General features: G+C 56.3%; 7 protein-coding genes across 7 annotated transcripts; 4 read left to right on the plus strand and 3 right to left on the minus strand.

Moving 5' to 3' along the window:
• Positions 1-15: 15 nt before the first annotated feature.
• On the minus strand, positions 16-1,339 carry MYCTH_2303707 (uncharacterized protein). Its single transcript, XM_003662684.1, has 2 exons — positions 1,002-1,339; positions 16-931 (listed from the first exon to the last, which is right to left on the minus strand). The coding sequence occupies exons 1-2, from the start codon at positions 1,222-1,224 to the stop codon at positions 111-113; spliced, it is 1,044 nt and encodes a 347-aa protein (XP_003662732.1). The 5' UTR covers positions 1,225-1,339; the 3' UTR covers positions 16-110.
• Positions 1,340-1,795: 456 nt separating this feature from the next.
• Positions 1,796-3,532, plus strand: MYCTH_81364 (cytochrome P450-like protein; the record flags this gene model as incomplete). Its single annotated transcript, XM_003662685.1, has 2 exons — positions 1,796-2,378; positions 2,505-3,532. 2 exons carry the CDS (start codon positions 1,796-1,798, stop codon positions 3,530-3,532), a joined length of 1,611 nt encoding a protein of 536 aa, XP_003662733.1.
• Positions 3,533-4,298: 766 nt separating this feature from the next.
• Positions 4,299-6,222, minus strand: MYCTH_2303709 (uncharacterized protein). The gene has a single exon (XM_003662686.1). The coding sequence runs from the start codon at positions 6,047-6,049 to the stop codon at positions 4,583-4,585; it is 1,467 nt and encodes a 488-aa protein (XP_003662734.1). The 5' UTR covers positions 6,050-6,222; the 3' UTR covers positions 4,299-4,582.
• Positions 6,223-7,165: 943 nt separating this feature from the next.
• Positions 7,166-9,146, plus strand: MYCTH_50920 (general substrate transporter; the record flags this gene model as incomplete). The annotated part of the gene is made up of 4 exons (XM_003662687.1): positions 7,166-7,584; positions 7,672-7,877; positions 7,953-8,854; positions 8,916-9,146. 4 exons carry the CDS (start codon positions 7,166-7,168, stop codon positions 9,144-9,146), a joined length of 1,758 nt encoding a protein of 585 aa, XP_003662735.1.
• Positions 9,147-10,812: 1,666 nt separating this feature from the next.
• On the plus strand, positions 10,813-12,205 carry MYCTH_48716 (alcohol dehydrogenase-like protein; the record flags this gene model as incomplete). Its single annotated transcript, XM_003662688.1, has 3 exons — positions 10,813-11,330; positions 11,481-11,561; positions 11,659-12,205. 3 exons carry the CDS (start codon positions 10,813-10,815, stop codon positions 12,203-12,205), a joined length of 1,146 nt encoding a protein of 381 aa, XP_003662736.1.
• Positions 12,206-12,943: 738 nt separating this feature from the next.
• MYCTH_107763 (general substrate transporter-like protein) lies at positions 12,944-14,744 on the minus strand (the record flags this gene model as incomplete). Its single annotated transcript, XM_003662689.1, has 4 exons — positions 12,944-13,153; positions 13,251-13,517; positions 13,615-13,966; positions 14,367-14,744. 4 exons carry the CDS (start codon positions 14,742-14,744, stop codon positions 13,086-13,088), a joined length of 1,065 nt encoding a protein of 354 aa, XP_003662737.1. The 3' UTR covers positions 12,944-13,085.
• A 2,427-nt stretch (positions 14,745-17,171) lies between these two features.
• On the plus strand, positions 17,172-17,336 carry MYCTH_2062976 (uncharacterized protein; the record flags this gene model as incomplete). Its single annotated transcript, XM_003662690.1, has 1 exon — positions 17,172-17,336. A coding segment is annotated over one exon (165 nt), but the record flags the coding sequence as incomplete, so codon positions are not given.
• Between the last annotated feature and the right edge of the window lie 444 nt (positions 17,337-17,780).

The raw sequence follows: 17,780 nt of genomic DNA on the forward strand, positions 1-17,780 counted from the left end.
TAAGGAATGGTACTGAAAAGATATATATATATATCCATAGATACTTCCAATGAATCATAGGACTTGTAGCACGCGTGACTGCCTGAGGTGGGTAGATAATTATCTGCTAACTACACAAGGCCGAGCTTCTTAGCTTCAGTTGCAATAATAGACCCGAGCTCCTCCTTGAGCGAGGGGTGGTGTGGCTGCCAGTTCAGTGCTTGCCTCGCCCGCCTTCCCTCCACTCGAGCGTTGCATCCCCAGAAGAACTGGCCCATCGGCATGATCTTGGACGCCTCAGTCGGCTCAATGGACTCGGGTTCCTCCACCTGAGTCAGGAACCCCTGAGCAGCTGCCTCAGCCGAGACGGACCGTGCCAGCTCGCTCCAGACATGCTCTCCGCCCTCGGCAAAATAGAAGCCTTCCGAACCGCCCCAGACGGCCGGCCCGCTCCCAGTCTCTTCTCCTCCAGCAGCAGCGTGCTCGACCAACTTGAGGTACAACTCGGAGAGATCGTGTACGTGGACGTTTGTCCAGGCGGACTTGCCCTCGCCCACGACAATGGCGCGCTTTCGCTCGAGAGTAGCCCTTACCAGCTCGTGGATCGCCGTGGGGCGGTACTTGAGGATGCCTCTGCCGAGGCCGTAAGCCGAGCCGGTGCTGACGACGGCGGTCTTGACCTGGTTGGGCAGCTGGATGCCGACTTGTCGTACCGCATTCTCGGCGCCGCGGGCCTTGGCAAAGTCGGGCACCGAAAGCACTTCGGCCAGTCCCTCTAGGTCGTTGAAGACCTTGTCGCTGCCCTGGCCGTACCGGCCTTTGACGACGTCGTCGTAGATCACCGTCCCGCTGCCCATGGTGTGGATCAAGAAGCCGGGCCCGGGCCGCGTGCGCCGCGCCAGCCCTCTTGCCAGGGCCTGCACCGATGGCTCGTGGGTTGCATGGGCAAAATCTGGATGCATGCAATTACATCAGTCAGTTATCAGCACCGGGACAGGACGGACGCCGTTGGTTAAACCTACTGCATACAATGTCCGTGTTGGCGGCTTCCTCCTCTAGAAGGTCGCCATCGTCCAGGCTTCCGTAAACGATCCTGAGGCTTGGATGGGCTTCCGAGACGAGAGCACCCTTCGCCTTGTCTCGCACCAGGCATGAGATCTCGTACTCCGGGTGTGCCTGCAGGATCGCATAAACGGCATCCCCGCCGAGATACCCGGTGACACCGGTAGCAAAGATTTTGGTCATTTTTTTTTCCCCCCTTGGTCATCGACCGCTGTTGAGATGGTATGATGGCAGATAGGTAATTAGCAGGTTTCTCACCTGGCCGAGATCTGGCCATTGTGGGAACATGGCACCGGGCATGTGTCAATATGGTATGGCAAGTCTGGAACACTCTGGTGCCCGCTGCTGCGCCGATATCCATTCCGAAAATCCCCAAACAGCGGGATTTCCAATTCGGGTAGGCATTAAATTAATCGAGGCCGCCTGAGTGGGGCCGTAACGGAGATCGGAGCCGCTCCCGAACTCTTCGGTCACATTTGTGATTGGTTTCGGTAGGCGGATCCGGCGAATGAGATCTCGCTCGGGCTTCCGGTGTTAATTAGTGGGGATACTCTAGTGCCGGCCGACATCGAGAGCGGTGGTTACGGCGATGGCCAGTGCCTGACAAAAAGACAACAACAAAAAAAAAAAAAAAAAAAAGCTCAATAGATACGCCTTAACTGTCCTCATGGGCTACGAGGAACTCAGGTTAGACACAGCAGCCGACCTAGGAACTACCCCCTTCCCTTTGCCAGTCTAAGCTGTTATGACTGAGATGACAACCTTTTCCATCTTTGGGCTAGAACGCCCGGCCGTGTTGGCCCTGTCCATTGCGGTTGGTGCGTCCTATGTCATCTACCTGGTGACGATCACGATTCATCGACTCTTCTTCCACCGCATCTCCCACATCCCCGGGCCAAAGCTTGCTGCTCTCACATACTACTACCAGTCGTACTACGACTTCTTCCCGCACCAGGGTCAATTCATCTTCAAACTCGACGAGCTCCACAGAAAGTATGGCCCCATCGTGCGCATCGGACCCGACGAGGTCCACGTCAACGATGCCAAGTTCTACAAGGAGATGTACGGTTCCTCAACACACAAGCGCAACAAGAGCCCGATCTGGTACTGGATGCATGGCCTCGGGGCCGTGGGCGACCAGAGCATGTTCATCACGCTCGACCACGACCATCATCGGCTCCGGAAGGCCGGGCTGGGCACCTACTTCAGCAAGCGCAAGGTCCAGGAGTTGGAACCGAGAGTGAAGGAGAAAGTCCTACTACTACGGCAGAGGCTTCTGGAACGCGCCGGCGGTGCCCCGGTCAATCTCAAGGATGCCTTTGGTGCAATGGCGCTGGGTAAGCAAGCCAACATCCGGGAACGGAACCGTTGAGAGGAGAGAGCCCCGGAACAGAAAAGAGTTCCAGAGTGCCTAGGTATTTTAAAAGGTATTTTAATTAACCATGCGCTTCTTTAATTATTAGACATTATCACGCAGTACTGCTTCAACCGATGCTTCGGAGCGCTTGACCGCCCAGACCTCGGGCGCGAGATGAACAAGCTGATGGGGGTCGGCGTTAAGATCAACCCCTTTGCTCGCACGTTTCCGACCCTGGCCCGCACCGTGATCAAGCTGCCGAGGTGGGCTCTCAAATGGAGCGGCCTCGTGTCCACCACGGCCGAGTTCCTCGACCTCGCCGACAGGCTGTCCGCCGAGGCGCGGAACGAGGCGATCCGCGACCTCGCCAGCGGCAAGTACTCGCAGACGGACGATGCCGACTCGAGAACGGTCCTCCACTCCATGATGCGGAGCGACGTCCTGCCCGAGCACGAGAAGACGGAGAAGCGGCTGCAGGCGGACGGCATGACGCTGATCGCGGCCGGCTTCGACACCACCAGCCGCACCCTGACCGTCATCTTCTACCACCTCCTGACCAAGGACCACATCCGGGCCCGCGTGCTCGACGAGATCCGCACCCTGATGCCGACCCCGACCTCCCCGCTGCCGACCGTCGCCCAGCTGGAGCAGCTGCGCTACCTGACCTGCGTCATCCACGAGGGCACGCGCCTGGCCCACGGCGTCGCCGGCCGGCTGGTGCGCATCGCGCCCGAGGAGGACCTCGAGTACTACAGCCCCTTCGACGGGCGCCGGTACACCATCCCGCGCGGCACCACCTTCGGCCAGTCGTCCTACCTGGTCCACACGGACGAGTCCATCTACCCGAACCCGGCCGAGTTCGACCCGGACCGGTACTGGACCGACGACGGCAGGCCGACCGACGCCCAGCGCTACCTCGTCCCCTTCGGCAAGGGCACCCGCATGTGCGTCGGCATCAACCTGGCCTGGGCCGAGCTCTACCTCACCATTGCCGCCCTGATCGGCACGGTCGACATGAGGATCGCCCCCGGCACGACCGAGCACGACGTCACCATGGTGCAAGACCTGTTCGTCGGCGTCTTGCCCGAGAATCCCGGCGTTCGCGTGAACGTCGTCGGGCACCTCCAGGCTTAATTAGCCTATCTAGGTAGTTGCGGGTGATAGGGCAATCAATGTCGGTCCGCATATCACGAGCAAGGTTTTGGGCGTGGATGGAAGGAGGAGAAGAGTGAAAGGATTGAGCGGAGCTAGCCAGACCATCAAAATTGTTACGCACCTTACTACCTACCTACCTAGGAGGATGCAGTAGAAAATGGCCAAGATCCTGCGTGGCTCAGGAGTGGCATGCAATGAATGAGTTTAAGACTCCAAATCTGACCAAATCATGACAAACATTGCTTTCCATCGTGAGGCTTGATATGCCTCTATCAAACCATTTACTTGTTTGGATGTTTTTCAATTTTCTCCCCCGAATATTCTTTTCCTTAGTTTCTGGTCAATGTTACGTTTTATATTCCTCCCTTGTGTTGTATATGCTCTTCTTGTCTCTCTCGGCATCAGATCAATCAGATTCCGTGCATCTACGCCTTGGGAGCACCTAAACTAGTATAATCAAGACAAACTTCTAAGATAAGATGCAAGTGTGTAATAGATATTACATTTAAAGTTGATTAATATATTGAAACTAGTTAGAGCTGTAGTGGCCCAAAGGAGGGGGGGTGGCCCAAATCCAGGGGGACCGACTTTATGCTTTACATTAAAGGGGCAGAACATTCAACACCTTGTTAAGCACTTGTCCAGCTCCTCAGGTCCGTGACCGACAACCTGAGAACGTTTCTGAGCTCTACGGCACCATATGCTCCATGTAGTAAGCACCTGGGTCTAGGTATGTACTGTATGTGACATATCTGGTGTTTAAGCTGAAGCAAGGGTACTTAGGCTAGGTAGGGTAAGTAATTACAGACACGTGCTGGCAACATCTCGGTGGCGCACTTCACGATTTTGGTCGACCGACAAGCCCACGCGGTTATGGTATGAGAGAACCCGTTCATCCAACTACCGATTACTACGAGAAACCGTAACAACATGATGAAATGAAAAAAAAAAAGCTGCTGTAACTATCTCACCACTGCTGAGATCGACCCCCCCCCCCGGACCAACAACCCCAAGATCGACCAACCAGCATCAGTGATAGCCGTTTGTCACAAAGCCGTTTTCGTACCCGTTCTTCACGAAGCCGTTTGTGTACCCATTTTCATATCCGTTCTCGTACACCCTCTTCGGACTCGACGGCCTCTGGATGCCCAGCTTCTCATCCAAGAACTTGAAAGTCCGGTACTGCAGCAGCGGCCAGGCGCCAGACTTTGCCTGGGCGCCGCCCTCGGACCAGGCCTTGGGAACCCAGAGCTCCTTCTGCCCCTCGGGCACGTTGACCAGGTTTCTCATGATGGCCGACGTGCTCATCTCGGCCAGGAACAGCTTCGGGTCACCCCCCGCGCCGGTGACCAGGACGGGGCAACGGACCCACTCGAGGTAGTCCCGGTTGGCGCGCCCGCGGTTCTTGTTGTCGGCCGTGACGGTCCTGTCGAGGCGGAAGGTGTACTGCTTCATGTCGCGGATCATCTGGGCCGGGTTGGAGCTGCCGAACATGTGGCAGCCCTGGGCGAAGGTGTACTTGGTGGCGACGTCGAGCTTGGCGTGCTCGCGGACGGCGAAGTCGACGAAGCCGTCGCCCATGTAGTTGCGCTCCCACGGCCACATGAACCACCGCGGCATGCGCGACATGGCGAGGTCGTAGAAGTCGTAGACCGGGTCGACGGCGACGCAGGCCTTGATGCGCGCGTCCGCCGCCCCGCGCAGCGCCAGGTACCCGCCCAGGGACTGGCCCGTGACCGCGACGGCGTCGAGGTCGAGGTCGGCCTCGGGGTGCTCCTCGGCGTACGAGGCGAGGAAGTCCAGGACTGCCTCGACGACGATCTCGCCGTCGGGCCGCAGGGGCACGCCGTCCTCCCGCAGGACGAGCCCCTGACCTGGGCCGTCGAACGTCAGGACGGCGTAGCCCAGGCCTGGCCCTTCGGCGACGTGGAGGAAGTAGAGCTCCTCTTGGGTGGAGTCGGCGCCGCCGATGCAGATGAGGACGGGCGTCTTGCGTCCCTTGAGACGTCGAGACGGGGCGGGGAGATGCAGCCATCCGGGAAGTCGGAGGAGCGGTGCGCGGTACTCGGGCGGCTGGAACGGGATGCGAACGCGGCGTACGTCGTGCTCCATCAGCTTGGTCGCCTGCTCAAAGTTGGAGATGCTGCGGTGGTATAGGGACAGGAAGTAGGGCTGCTCTTCGGCGGGCATGATCGGGAATAGGTACTGCGCGCAGCGGAAGTAGTTGCTGGCGCGCAGGAACGCGCCCCTGGCGGCCGAGAGGTGGCCGTTTCTCTGCATCTCCTCGGCCCACGACTGCGTCCTCTCAGCCAGGGCCAAGAATTTGCGGTTCCAGTCGTCAGCATCGTTGGGAATGAGCGAGGCGACAAGCTCGAGGAACTCGGCAGCGTCGCAACCCCCGTATGGCGCGGCGCCCAGCAGCCGCAGCAGCTCAAGGTTGTACCATTTGTATTCGAAGTAATGGCGGTTGGGCGAGTATGTGAAGAATGGATACATCGCAGGGAGAATGCAGAATGCGTACTGCTCCGGTTTGACGGCAGTTGTATCACTGGGTAATTAATTACGGTTGACTTTCAAAGCGCGAAGCGTGAGTCGACGTCGACGAGAGTGTAATTATGCCCTCCCTCATTAAGGTACTCAACAGTGCTTCTCAGGCGGTTGGGGGGGGGGGAGAGGCGGAGCATTAAGGGAGCAAGCAGTAGCAGCAATAACTAAGACGACGAGTATGGGATCATGGCAGCACCGCAGCACCGCAGCACCGCAGCACCGCAGCATACCGATTCGTACGAGTATGGACAAAATTATCGCAGGCCAGGATTGAGCACTCAACCATCCGGTCCCATTAACTCACCGTGGTCGGTCGGTCACGGAGAGTGCGACGACCTCGACCGGCTGGAACGCTGCCGTAAGTAATTATCGGTACCGGCCCTCCAAGGCCTGAGTCAGGTCTAGCTAATTAGTTTAAACCGGCTTACAAAAGACATGATCGGCCCCCCTTCAATGCCAGCGGTGCAGTGTAATCCATACGGCCAGGACTATAGAGGGCCCCATCGAGCCCGAAAGAAGGCGATGAGCAAATCGACCCACGTGCAACGACGAGACAAGAGGCATTGTCTCGCAGGAGGCAAAAAAAAGATTTGAAGCCCAATGGAGGGAAAGCTCTTCCAATGCGTACCGTGTAAAAGTAGCCGGAAGTCACCGAAAGTCACCGTAAATGGCCGAAAGTGGCCGAAAATGACCGAAAGGAGCAGCCAACTCTGTCTAAATTCCTCCGGTTCATGGCTTCCTCTGACAGCTTTTCTCCCTTTCTAAGACTACACAAGCGGTTCTCGACTCTGGCGTGGCACGTAATCGCCCCAGCTTCCAAGACTCCGAAGCGTTAGCTTACCTTTCTTGGCTTGCCCGTCTCGTCGCAGTCAGCCAAGAAGAACCACTCGAGTCCCTTCGTCCTTTCCGTCAGTCACTCAAACTGCTCTACAATTAATTATAGCAGACACAGCCAAGAATACAGCCAAAAAAATACAGCCAAAAATACAGCCAAGAATGTCACCCGCAGACCCACCTAACGGCACGCCGCGGGAGACTGCCCCGGCATCCGACGACCGGGAAGCCATGTCAGAGGGGGCGGGTACTGGTACTGGGTCAGCAGCGGAGAGCAGCGAGGCCGCCGCCAAGAAGGGCGACGAGGCGGGCGAAGGCGACGCTACTCCTCCCAAGACGAGCCACTCGCTGCGCTTCTGGGGTATCGTGGCCTCCCTGGCGTTCACGGCCCTGTGCTCTTCCATCGAGGGTACCATCATCACCAGCGCCCTGCCCACCATCAGCGCCGAGCTCGGCGGCGACAGCAGCTTCATCTGGGTCCCCAATGGCTACTTCCTCGCCACCATGGTGATGCTGCCGCTCATGGCCCAGGCCGCCAACCTGTTTGGCCGCCGCTGGCTGACTTTGATCTCGGTTGCCATGTTCACTCTGGGCAGCGGCATCTGCGGCGGTGCCAACTCGCCCGCCATGCTGATTGGCGGCCGTGTCGTGTAAGTCGAAAAAGTCTTTCTTGGCATTCACTTACCAATTCAGGTAACCATGTCGCTAACTGACTGGTCTCTTCTTGTTCTTCTTAGTCAGGGTCTCGGCGGTGGTGGTATCGCCTTGATGATCAACATTGTCCTCACCGACTTGGTCCCCCTTCGTGAGCGAGGCAAGTATATGGCCATCGTCCAGATGGTCTCCGCCGTCGGTGCTGCCCTCGGACCATTCCTCGGCGGTCTTTTGACCGAGCGCAGCACCTGGCGTTGGGTCTTCTACATCAACCTGCCCATTGGTGGAAGTACGTCTGCCTCCTCCTTCCCGGGTGCCCCAGTCAGTGTGGGAGAGCCAGACGGACTGACATGGATTGTGACAGCTTCGCTCGTTGCCTTGTTCTTCTTCCTGCGCGTCGCCACCCCGCCGGGAGGGACCTGGGTTGAGAAGCTCAAGCGCATCGACTTCATCGGCAATGCCATCTTCATCGCTGCCACCGTTTCCGTTCTCATCGGCGTCACCTGGGGTGGCGCCGTCTACCCGTGGAAATCTGCCAACGTCATCGTGCCCCTCGTCCTCGGCTTCGTCGGGATAGGCCTCTTCCTGGCTTACGAGTGGACTCTCGCCAAGAACCCCTCGCTGCCTCGAGGCGCTATCGTAGAGCGCACAGCCGCTACCGTCCTCGCCGTCACGTTCCTGACCACCCTCTGTACCTACTGGGCCTTCTACTTCATGCCCATCTACTTCCAGGGCGTGAAGGCCAAGTCGGCCTTCTGGTCCGGCGTCGACGCCCTGCCGCTCTTCGCCGGCCTCTTCCCCTTTGCCATCATCGGCGGTATTCTCCTCTCCAAGTTCGGCCGCTACAAGCCGTTGCATCTCGTCGGCATGGCCATCGTCACCGTCTCGTTCGGTCTGTTCAGCATTCTCGACCGGAACTCGAGCACCGCCGCCTGGGCTTGCTTCCAGCTTCTCTGCGCCATCGGTTCCGGCCTGATGATTGCCATCCTCCTGCCGGCCATGCAGGCGCCGCTTGACGAGAGTCTCGTCGCCGCCTCTACCGGAGTCTGGACCTTCGTCCGGGCTTTCTCGACCGTCTGGGGCGTGACTATTCCCGCGGCTATCTTCGACAACGAGGTGGCCAAGAAGGCGGCCGCCTCGCTGACCGACCAGAGCCTGGTTGGATACCTCACCGGCGGCAAGGCGTACCAATTCGCCACGCAGGAATTCCTCGACAGCATCCGGGACCCGGCCTCTCGCTCCGAGGTTATCGACATCTTCACCTCGGTAAGTTGCTTTTCCGGGACCCCTTTTTCTGCCCCACGCATTTGTGCTGACAGTATGACAGTCGATCAAGATTGTCTGGTACGTGGGCACTGCCTTTGCCGGGCTTGGCTGGCTGTTGGTCTGGCTCGAGAAGGAGGTGACTCTGCGGTCCAAGCTGAACACAAAGTTCGGAATCGAGGAAAAGAAGAAGCAGGAGGAGGATGAGGAGAAGGCCAAGAACGAGGGGGAGAACAAGGATGGAGAAGAGAGCAAGGCGGCGGATGGAGCCAAGAGGGCCGAGCTGAGCGCATGAGCGTCCCTCCGACGCGTACAGTTTGACCCTTCGGGTTTAATTAACCCTTCTTCGCACCCTCTCTGCACTCCTCGCTCACCCTAAGATACCCTTTCAACATGAGGCAGGAAGTATATGCCTACTGCCTCATTTTCACAGGTCCCCCCCCCCCTCACAATCGCCCAAGAGTTTTGTGCTTTGTTCTCTGAAGACAGATCGATACCAAAGATTCACCGGAAATGATGGCATTTTACATGGCATTGCTAGACTGGGCAATCGGGATAATATGGGTTAATGAACATACAGGGTTGTAATAGAATGATCGCATTGCTAGATTGCCGCATCTTACAAGAAATCAAACTTAGCATCAAGTAATTGATATGTCCACTGTTGGACAAGAGGAGTGACCCAAGTTACCGAGTATATGACATGCACGGCGAAAATGGCTGCTCAAGATTCTCAAGGACATAACTCCTATCGAAGTGGATCGAACTTTGCCCATAGCCGAATCACCGGTTGTCTTGTGCATCTTAGTTTCCTCATGACCTTTTGCCAGTGTTTACCACTTATTCGGCGATGCTGTGTTGGCAACAGGGTACAAGTACTAAGTTCAGCCCCCCTGAATTTGGGCCACCCCTCCATTTGGGCCACTATTACAGCTTTAACCCTTAGGTTCCGATGTATAGGAAGTCATCATTCAGAATACGAGGACAATCAAAGTAAAAAGGAGATAAAAAAGCAGTAAATCATGATCTGTACCTTATTTGCATCGTATTCAAATTTTCTAGCTCTCCGATAATTATACTTGATTGAACAATGATATCTACTGTACTTTTCGATCCTATATTAGAAGTTCATCTTAACCATATTACCTTTGGATGTTTCTTGTGGGGGTTGAAGAGTGCGGGTTTGTCTTGATTTGTACTGTACATACGGGATTGAGTCGCCCAGATGGGGGTGGGCCCAAATCTAATAATTAGGCGGCCGGCTTGCCGCTGGCGAGAACACCGAAACTGCGAAGTAGATGGCTGAGATTGTCCTACCTTACGGCGGCTTCCACGCTTTTCATTTTTTTTCTCTCAATCATTTTGCTTTCCAGGTTTCTCTCTTCTATTTTTCTCATTCTTCTTCGCACTCGCAACCAGACAGCCACACCGAAACCGGGTGCTCCACCTGCCCCATCGGGCAATCCCACTCAATTCTGCCAAGGCCCGGCCGAGTTCATTGCTTGTGGGGCCGGAGGAAGTGACCGAAGTCTCATCGGGCCGGCCCCGGTCCCGCTGCGCCCCGTAAGCGGATCCCGACACGGAAACTTCGCGCACACCGAAATCCCTCCCAGCGGCCCGGGGCCGCGATCGGGCCCGCGAGATTGTGTGACAATGAGCGGCACGCCGTCGACCCGGGGCTGGCCATCTTAACCTGGCGATGGTGACCAGGCATCGTCGGTCTAAGACTCTCTCTCCTCATCATGCTGTGGTCGAACACATGATTTCATCAGATCCGTCCTGATCCCACCAGGTCGAGTCGACTCTCTCGGCAAGCAAGCAAATAGGTACCTAGCTTCTCAGAACCCAACACAACCCAACCATCTTCTTCAACAGATACGAGAAGGAGAAAAAAAAGGAAAGAAAGAAAGAAAGAAAGAAAAGAAAGAAAGAAAAAGCAAACACAAAACGTCAGCAACAAAATGGGCAGCCTCCAAGACCTCCCGCCCCTCCCGACGACCCAGACAGCCGTCATCACGACGGCCGAGGGCCGGCACGCCGTCGCGCGCGACCGAGCCGTGCCGGCGTGCGGGCCCACCTCGGTCCTGGTCCGCGTGCGCGCCGTGGCGCTCAACCCGACCGACCACAAGACGCCGGCGCGGGTCAAGACGGGCGGGCTGACGGCCGGGTGCGACTTCGCGGGCGAGGTGGTCGCGGTCGGGGCGCGCGCCAACGACGAGCCCGGCGACGCGGCCGCCTGCGCCGGCATCCCCCGCCGCTGGGCGCCCGGCGACCGCGTCCTCGGCGTCGTCTACGGCAGCAACCCCGGCGCGCCCGCCTGGGGCGCCTTCGCCGAGTACGTCGAGGCCGACCCGGTCATGCTCTGCCGCCTGCCGGACGGCTGGGACTGGGAGACGGCGGCGTCGGTCGGCGGTAGCGTGCACGGGTCCGTCGCCCTCTGCCTGTTCGGCGAGGGCAAGATGGGCCTGGACATGGGCGGGTTGAAGAAGAAGGCTGCGCTGCTGCTGCAGGGACATGGTTCTGCCGCCGCGGATGGTGCCGCTGCTGCCCCTCCGAGTGTTCTCCGGCCTGCGCAGGGTGGTGGTGGTGGTTATGGCGGAGGGTCGAGCAGCAGCAGCGCCCAGCTGAGCAAGAAAGATCTCCAGAAGGTGGTGCTCGTGTACGGGGGAAGCACTGCCTGCGGCACCATGGCGCTGCAAATTCTCCGGCTGTAAGCCTACCCTACCCTACCCTACCCTCGTCCTCATTCCCAGCTTCTTCGGCGCCGCGGCTGTGCCCGTCGACTGACTGACGGTCCGTACACACAGGGCTGGATATATCCCCATCGCAACCTGCTCGGCGCGAAACGCGGGCTTGGTGACGGCGTACGGAGCGGCGGCAACCTTCGACTACAACCTCGAGACGTGCGCGGACGAGATCAAGGAGTACACCAAGTCGGCGCTGTGGTACGCGCTCGACTGCATCGGGACGGCCCAGTCGGCGGCGCTGTGCTACGCCGCCCTGGGCCGCGCGGGCGGCCGGTACGTGGCCCTCGAGAAGTACCCGGACAGCGTGGCGGCGCTGCGCAAGGTCGTCAAGCCCACCTGGGTCATGGGCCCCGTCATGTTCGGCCGCGACCTCCAGCTCGGCGAGGGCTACAGCCAGCCGGCGGATCCGTCGGCCCGCGCCTTTGCGCGCATCTGGTATCCCCTGGCAGAGGCGCTCCTGGGCTCGGGCGCGCTCAAGAATCACCCAGTGAAGGTGGTGGCCCCGGAGGGACGAGAGGAATGGCCCGAGGCCGTCATACGCGGCCTAGGGGGCCTGCGGGATGGGAAAGTCAGCGCGCAGAAGCTTACGGTCACGATAGCGGCCTAGCTTGTCCTGCTAGGTGTCAGGAAATTAAGGGAGGAGTAAATAATTAGCCACTTGTTGTACGGTAGACTCGACTGTTTCGTGTGTACTTAGTTACCTAGTTACCTACACACACTCGATGTGGGCACAAAGCGAACCCGTGAGACCTCGATACATCTCGGCATTACTATGATAATTCACTACAAGTACTGGGGGAGCTGAGCGAATCCCCTTCCCACCCAATATTCATGCTGATCTGACCAAGAGCACCTCGTCTTGGCCCCAGTCTGAGAAGTGACAAACAGGTGCTCTTACAGCAATGCGATGCGACATCAGTGCCAGATTCCTCACCGCCCCACGATCTCCTTCACATCGCTTGCTTCCTTTAAGCCGTGAGCCAGTCGTAATCCAGAGCAACGCAAAGAGTGGATCACAAGCCCCCCGTTCTTTCTGCTGCAGCCCGCTAGCGGAAGGTCTCGGCCGACGGGCCGACCCAAACGCGTTGAGCTTGGCAGACGAGCTAGTGGCTCGACCGCGCAGTCGGGCCCGGTTTTGGTGATTTTGGATTTGGGGTACATACCTAGGTAGGTATTTAGGTAAGGTATGTACTTGAGCTTCCTAAGCGAGTCGACCAAAGTCACTATTATGATAGCAGACTCGGGTCACATCTCAATCACCCGACAAAGGGAACACGCGATCCAGAGGGTTATCTCCCGAAAAGCAAAGGATTGAATTGAGGTGTCGATTTTTTTTTTTTTTTTTCATCTGAGCCTGCTCCGGCACCTGGAATCCACTCCCGTTTCTTGAGTCTCGGGTAACACGTCGCTAGTTATTCAACATTTCGACGTGCTCTAGTCACACTTTTTTTTCTTACTACCTTACTTACTACCCTTGGGTGAGATAGTTAAGAGGAGCCACTGGTATTGGCCAAAGCATCCGCGTACTTGCGGAGGTACCTGCCCACAACGGAATCTAATAAATGCGGTCAGCATCGTCAACTATTATTGCGCCGCCCACAACATGATGTTGGGAAGTTCTGCTCCGAGGGTAAGGAGAGGGGAGTGCGTACAGATGCCGTCGGCTTTGCCGAGCTGAATGGCCATGTACGGGGGGAGGTCGGCGTCCTTCTGCCCCTGCTCGAGCCAGCGCCTGATCTCGACCGCGTCCGCCTGGCAGTACTTCCAGGCAGTGTTGATGACGCCGACGATGTGGTTGACGTCGTCATCTAGCGACTTGCCGAGGTCCTTGAGCTCCGTCCGCGCCTTCTGGATCTTACCGAGCTGCTCTTGGGCCTTCTTCTTCTCGTCTTCCTTGGCTTCGATCTCGTGGTCAAGCGCTATATTAATTACCCGGCCCGCGTCAGTCAGCAAAACTACGCTGGGTAAAGGTGTGTCGAGGGAGGAGGGGGTTTCCCCCCAAGCAGAGAGACGCACAGCTCTTCTTGAAGGCCAGGGCCGTGACAGACGCGACCGTTCCCACGGCGGCAAAGATGGCGATGCCAATGACGAGAGGCGCAAATGGCCCGGCGACTGCGGCCCCGACGGCGAGAGCTGGCAGGGCGAAGCCGGCAACAGCGCCTATAGCGATCATGGCCGTGGTGATTTTCGAGATTTCCTTCTTGAGGTCTTGGATGTCTTTATTCAGCTGTGTGATCTTATCGTTCAGGCTGCCCTCCTTCTTTTGTGCCCAGCTATCGAACCGGGCGGTGTATTCATATATGTCGGCCAGGAAGTTGCTAAAGCTGTCGTGGATTCCCTGGGCTTCCTTCTCGAGGTCTTCGGCCTCCTGTAGTAGCCCGCTCGCGTCAGCTCTTGTTGAGCAGAGGTACAGGAAGGAGGGACGGAAGGTACGGTACCTTGATAAAGTCGCCGATCTTCTGCTTCCTTCTTTCCAGGGGGATCTGGTTGTCCGCGGCAATCTTTATGACGACGGTGTCGAACTCTACATCGACAGGAGTCAGCCCAAAGGCGAGGGGGCGGGGGGAAGGTCACAACAAAAGGTCTTCCGGGCGACGCACCGTCGGCCTGCTGGGCTACCTTGATCGCAGACAGGCGGCTCGAGTCTAGGAAGTCGCGGTAGCGCTGCCGTGAGGCAAGGGACAGGGTGAGGCACGTCAGCACCAGAAGAGGGCTCGTCATCTCATGCCGTCAAGCGCGGGCCCCCGGGGGGGGGGGGCGATCCACACCTTTTCGAGACTCTTGAAATCGGAGACCAACTTCTGTGATTCTTCCGAGCCATCGAGAGACGAGATGGACGAGAGCTTGTCGGTAATGTTCAGGAAGTCGGTAGCAACCTTCTTGCACTGCTCGGCGCAATTGGCCGCTTTCCACTCGAGGTGTTCCTGTACCTGGGAGAAACCCTCGGAAAAGCCTTGATGGAATTGCTTCAGCTGTTCCGGATTAAGCTCGATGGGCTCGTGCTCGCGGGCGGCAAGAATAGTCTTCTCTTCATCATCGAGGCTGTCGAAGGCCCTCTTTAGTCCCTCGACTGTCGGGTCCTGTTTGATATTGTTATCAACCTTGCTGATGATAGAGTCGTAGGAGGGGGGTGCGTCGGTAGCCATGATGCAGTCGGTGGTGAACCAAAGGAAGAGTACGACTACGAAGTAGTGGTATCGAAGAATAAGGAGGAGATGAGCCAGCTGTTGGACAATGCTTTAGAACATTAAGTCTCAAGGAGTAACCAGTACCTTGGCCTTCGCACTCTCTTTATAGGCGAAGAATCCGGTGTGTCTTTAAGAGCAAGGTCGCCGCCGGGACGCTAATATGACATTACCCTTTCCGCTTGTTGGGCTCCGATGCGAGACTAATGTCTTCATTGTGCGACACTACCTCAAATTTCGCTTTATACTTCCTGAATTGGCCCGAGATCGACATCCTGCATCTCGCTGTACAGCACAAGGAGTCGTAAAATGCATTGCGGTGATCTTTCGAGGTCTATCGACTGAGGAGGGGGCGTGTAATTCTCTCTCTCTCTCTCTCTTTTCTCTCTCTCTCTCTCTCTCTCTCTCCCCCCCCCCCTCCCCCCCCTTTTTCCCCCTATTTATTTCTTAAGAGGCTTCTCGCATAAGCCAAGTTTTGCAAGCACCTTAGGAATTGCCACTGGATGACACCCTTTGTCTTTGCCCAACGGGCCCCGGTGCCTCAGCGAGCAAAAATTAGCGAGCTGGAGGCGGGGACGTAAAGTGGCCTTCGCCGCACTTCCCGCCGAGAAAAAGCAACAACAGCGAATACACAACCTCAGTGGCACTTCGGGACTGCAGCTGAGATCAGCCACGAGCGGGGAAACGAGGGGTAACGGGTGCTGGGAGGGGAGCTAGAGAAGGGGAGAATAGGAGACGGTAAGGTCGAGTCCAGTGTGCCCACAACCCGACTTCTTGGTCACCGCTCGATCCCTAGTTGCTTCAGAATCATCCGCGCGTGTATCCTATACCCCTTCACACCAACTAATTACCAACCATGAGACTTTGCGTCCCAACACCTTTGAATGTGTTGCTGAGATATCTTGTCCCTGAACAGCACTTCTGAACTGTACAATCAAAAATGCAGACGTAATTAAATGTAGCTCATGCACGACGGTCAACTTGTAGCGGAATACTACGTCATTTATGCCTATGAGGCTTCCATCAAGTCCCTAGCATATTACCTACTCAAGGTGAGGTACGGTGCCTGCCTTGGGTACTGTTGCAGGAGCATGACCCCACATTGCTCTCAGCCAGCCACCACTCACTGCTCCTGGTTTACTCACATTTCCTGAACAGGGCACTTACACAGGGCCAAGACAATTTGCAGCCTATCATAATTATGTCGCACGTACTTATCTCTCTGTAGCTAGAGGTCGTCAGATGTCAGCGCAGCCCAACCACAACTATAATTATTATATCAGTACTATATTTGTTGCCTTCCATTTCGGGAAGGGATCTATCTGAGCCCACAACATCACTCGTATTGCCAAGTTGAGCTGGATGGCACATGTAATATCGAAGATGGGAACTCGTTACTACGACGCCTTCATCTTGTTGAACCTGCTAGATATTAATTAGCCGCTTGGATTGACAGGTCATCCATTCTCAGGAAAAGACTCCGCTACGGAACAGAAGAAGGGTATAAGCTAATTATTAATCAACCTTTTTTTGATTTTTATCATTGGGAGGAAGCGGTGGGCGCCTAATATGGCCCTCGTCGATGTCTGGTTGTTGGGCATCGTTCTCGCAACGCTTCTTTCTGTGTGGAAGTTCCGAGAAGAACAGGGAAGGATCAAAGAATGGTAGTGGAATGGTGCCGCAGCATTCGCCAGAAGGCGAAGACGGCGGCTCGTGCAAGGCGTCCGCCGACACGATCTGCTGGTTCTGTAGTCGATGCTCTCTGCCTCGAACCAGAAACCCGAAAGACGGCCGTAGCGGACTCCATAGGGAGGCCCTGCTCTTGCTTGACGACAGCGTCTCAAAAAAAAAAAAAGGCGGCCGAGGAGAAGCGGACAGCTACCACCATTTGAACGGCCCGGACACCGAGGGGTTCGCTTAGTTTCTTGAATGTGGCGTCTTTCATCATTTGCGTGACCGTAAAAGCACATATTTGGAGGGAGACGCCAGGGCGTATTACCTGAAGTGACCTAATTGACGAACGCAGAAAATTGAGAATGTTGTTCGAAGTGAGCTAGATGTGTCTCTGTATTTGTGAGACGTTTGACTATTAAGCCGGTACGTTGAAAGCTGATGTATTTGAACGAACTGCTCTAATTAAGGGATTTTGAGAGCACATTACGAATTCAAGGCCGCCGACCATGACAAAAGCCGCAATGTGGAGTATCAGATAGATCATGTCAAACAACATAGAATAAACAACGCCTTCCGGGACCAGGGAGGACCAAAGACGAAAATATAGTTTGTGCAAACTCAGGTTGCCGAGTCCAGGCATTTTTTATAATCCAATGTTACATAGGCGAAGTAGTATCTCAAGGCCGACCGAGCCCGAAACGGTAAAAAATAGTAACGTACAACACCCGGAATTCGCTGGTCGTCACCGACCCAACTACTACTCGGGCCCTCAGCAGCTTAACTAGGGCAGAGCGGACGGGATGCCGTGCTTTCTGCTGGGTATGGTCGTACGTGCTAGGAGCATCTGAGAAATGCCATTATATAGTCCAACAGAGGTAGTGGAGAGGAGATCAACAGATTGATCGAGCGGAACCCCCCGAAGCTTGACCTGACCAAATACCACTTGGCCTGACCACCACGATTTTTGGGTCTGGTCAGCTGTGCGTTAGCAACGCTGCTCCAACCGACATGTTCGTCCGGCCAAGTCTAGATGGTCGACGTTGAACATGAGTTTATTGACCATCTGCAAAGGGCATATCTGGATCGCCTCAATAATTAGTGTTTTCGGCAATCGAACTCGAAAAGTACTGGAGGGGTTGTCCTGTTTGCTCTATTGATGCTCTCTCCTCCGAAATATAACGATGTGAGACCCTTTGTGGACATCTCGGGCAACAAAGTCCTGAGGATCTTGCCCAGCAGAGCCAAGTCCAAATACCGAACACAGATAAGTCCCTGCCTCGGTAATTGTACATGAGGCTAATTAGGAGGGGACAGAAGCAGCAT

Source organism: Thermothelomyces thermophilus, chromosome 3, assembly GCF_000226095.1.
Source record: "Thermothelomyces thermophilus ATCC 42464 chromosome 3, complete sequence".
In the NCBI taxonomy this organism is placed as follows: Eukaryota; Fungi; Ascomycota; class Sordariomycetes; order Sordariales; family Chaetomiaceae; genus Thermothelomyces; species Thermothelomyces thermophilus.

Coding starts and splice junctions, on each gene's coding strand:
- MYCTH_2303707 (XM_003662684.1), bottom strand. CDS start 1,224: ATGACCAAAATCTTTGCTACCGGTGTCACCGGGTATCTCGGCGGGGAT. Junction 932..1,001: donor CAACACGGACATTGTATGCA/GTAGGTTTAACC, acceptor GCATGCATCCAG/ATTTTGCCCATGCAACCCAC.
- MYCTH_2303709 (XM_003662686.1), bottom strand. CDS start 6,049: ATGTATCCATTCTTCACATACTCGCCCAACCGCCATTACTTCGAATAC.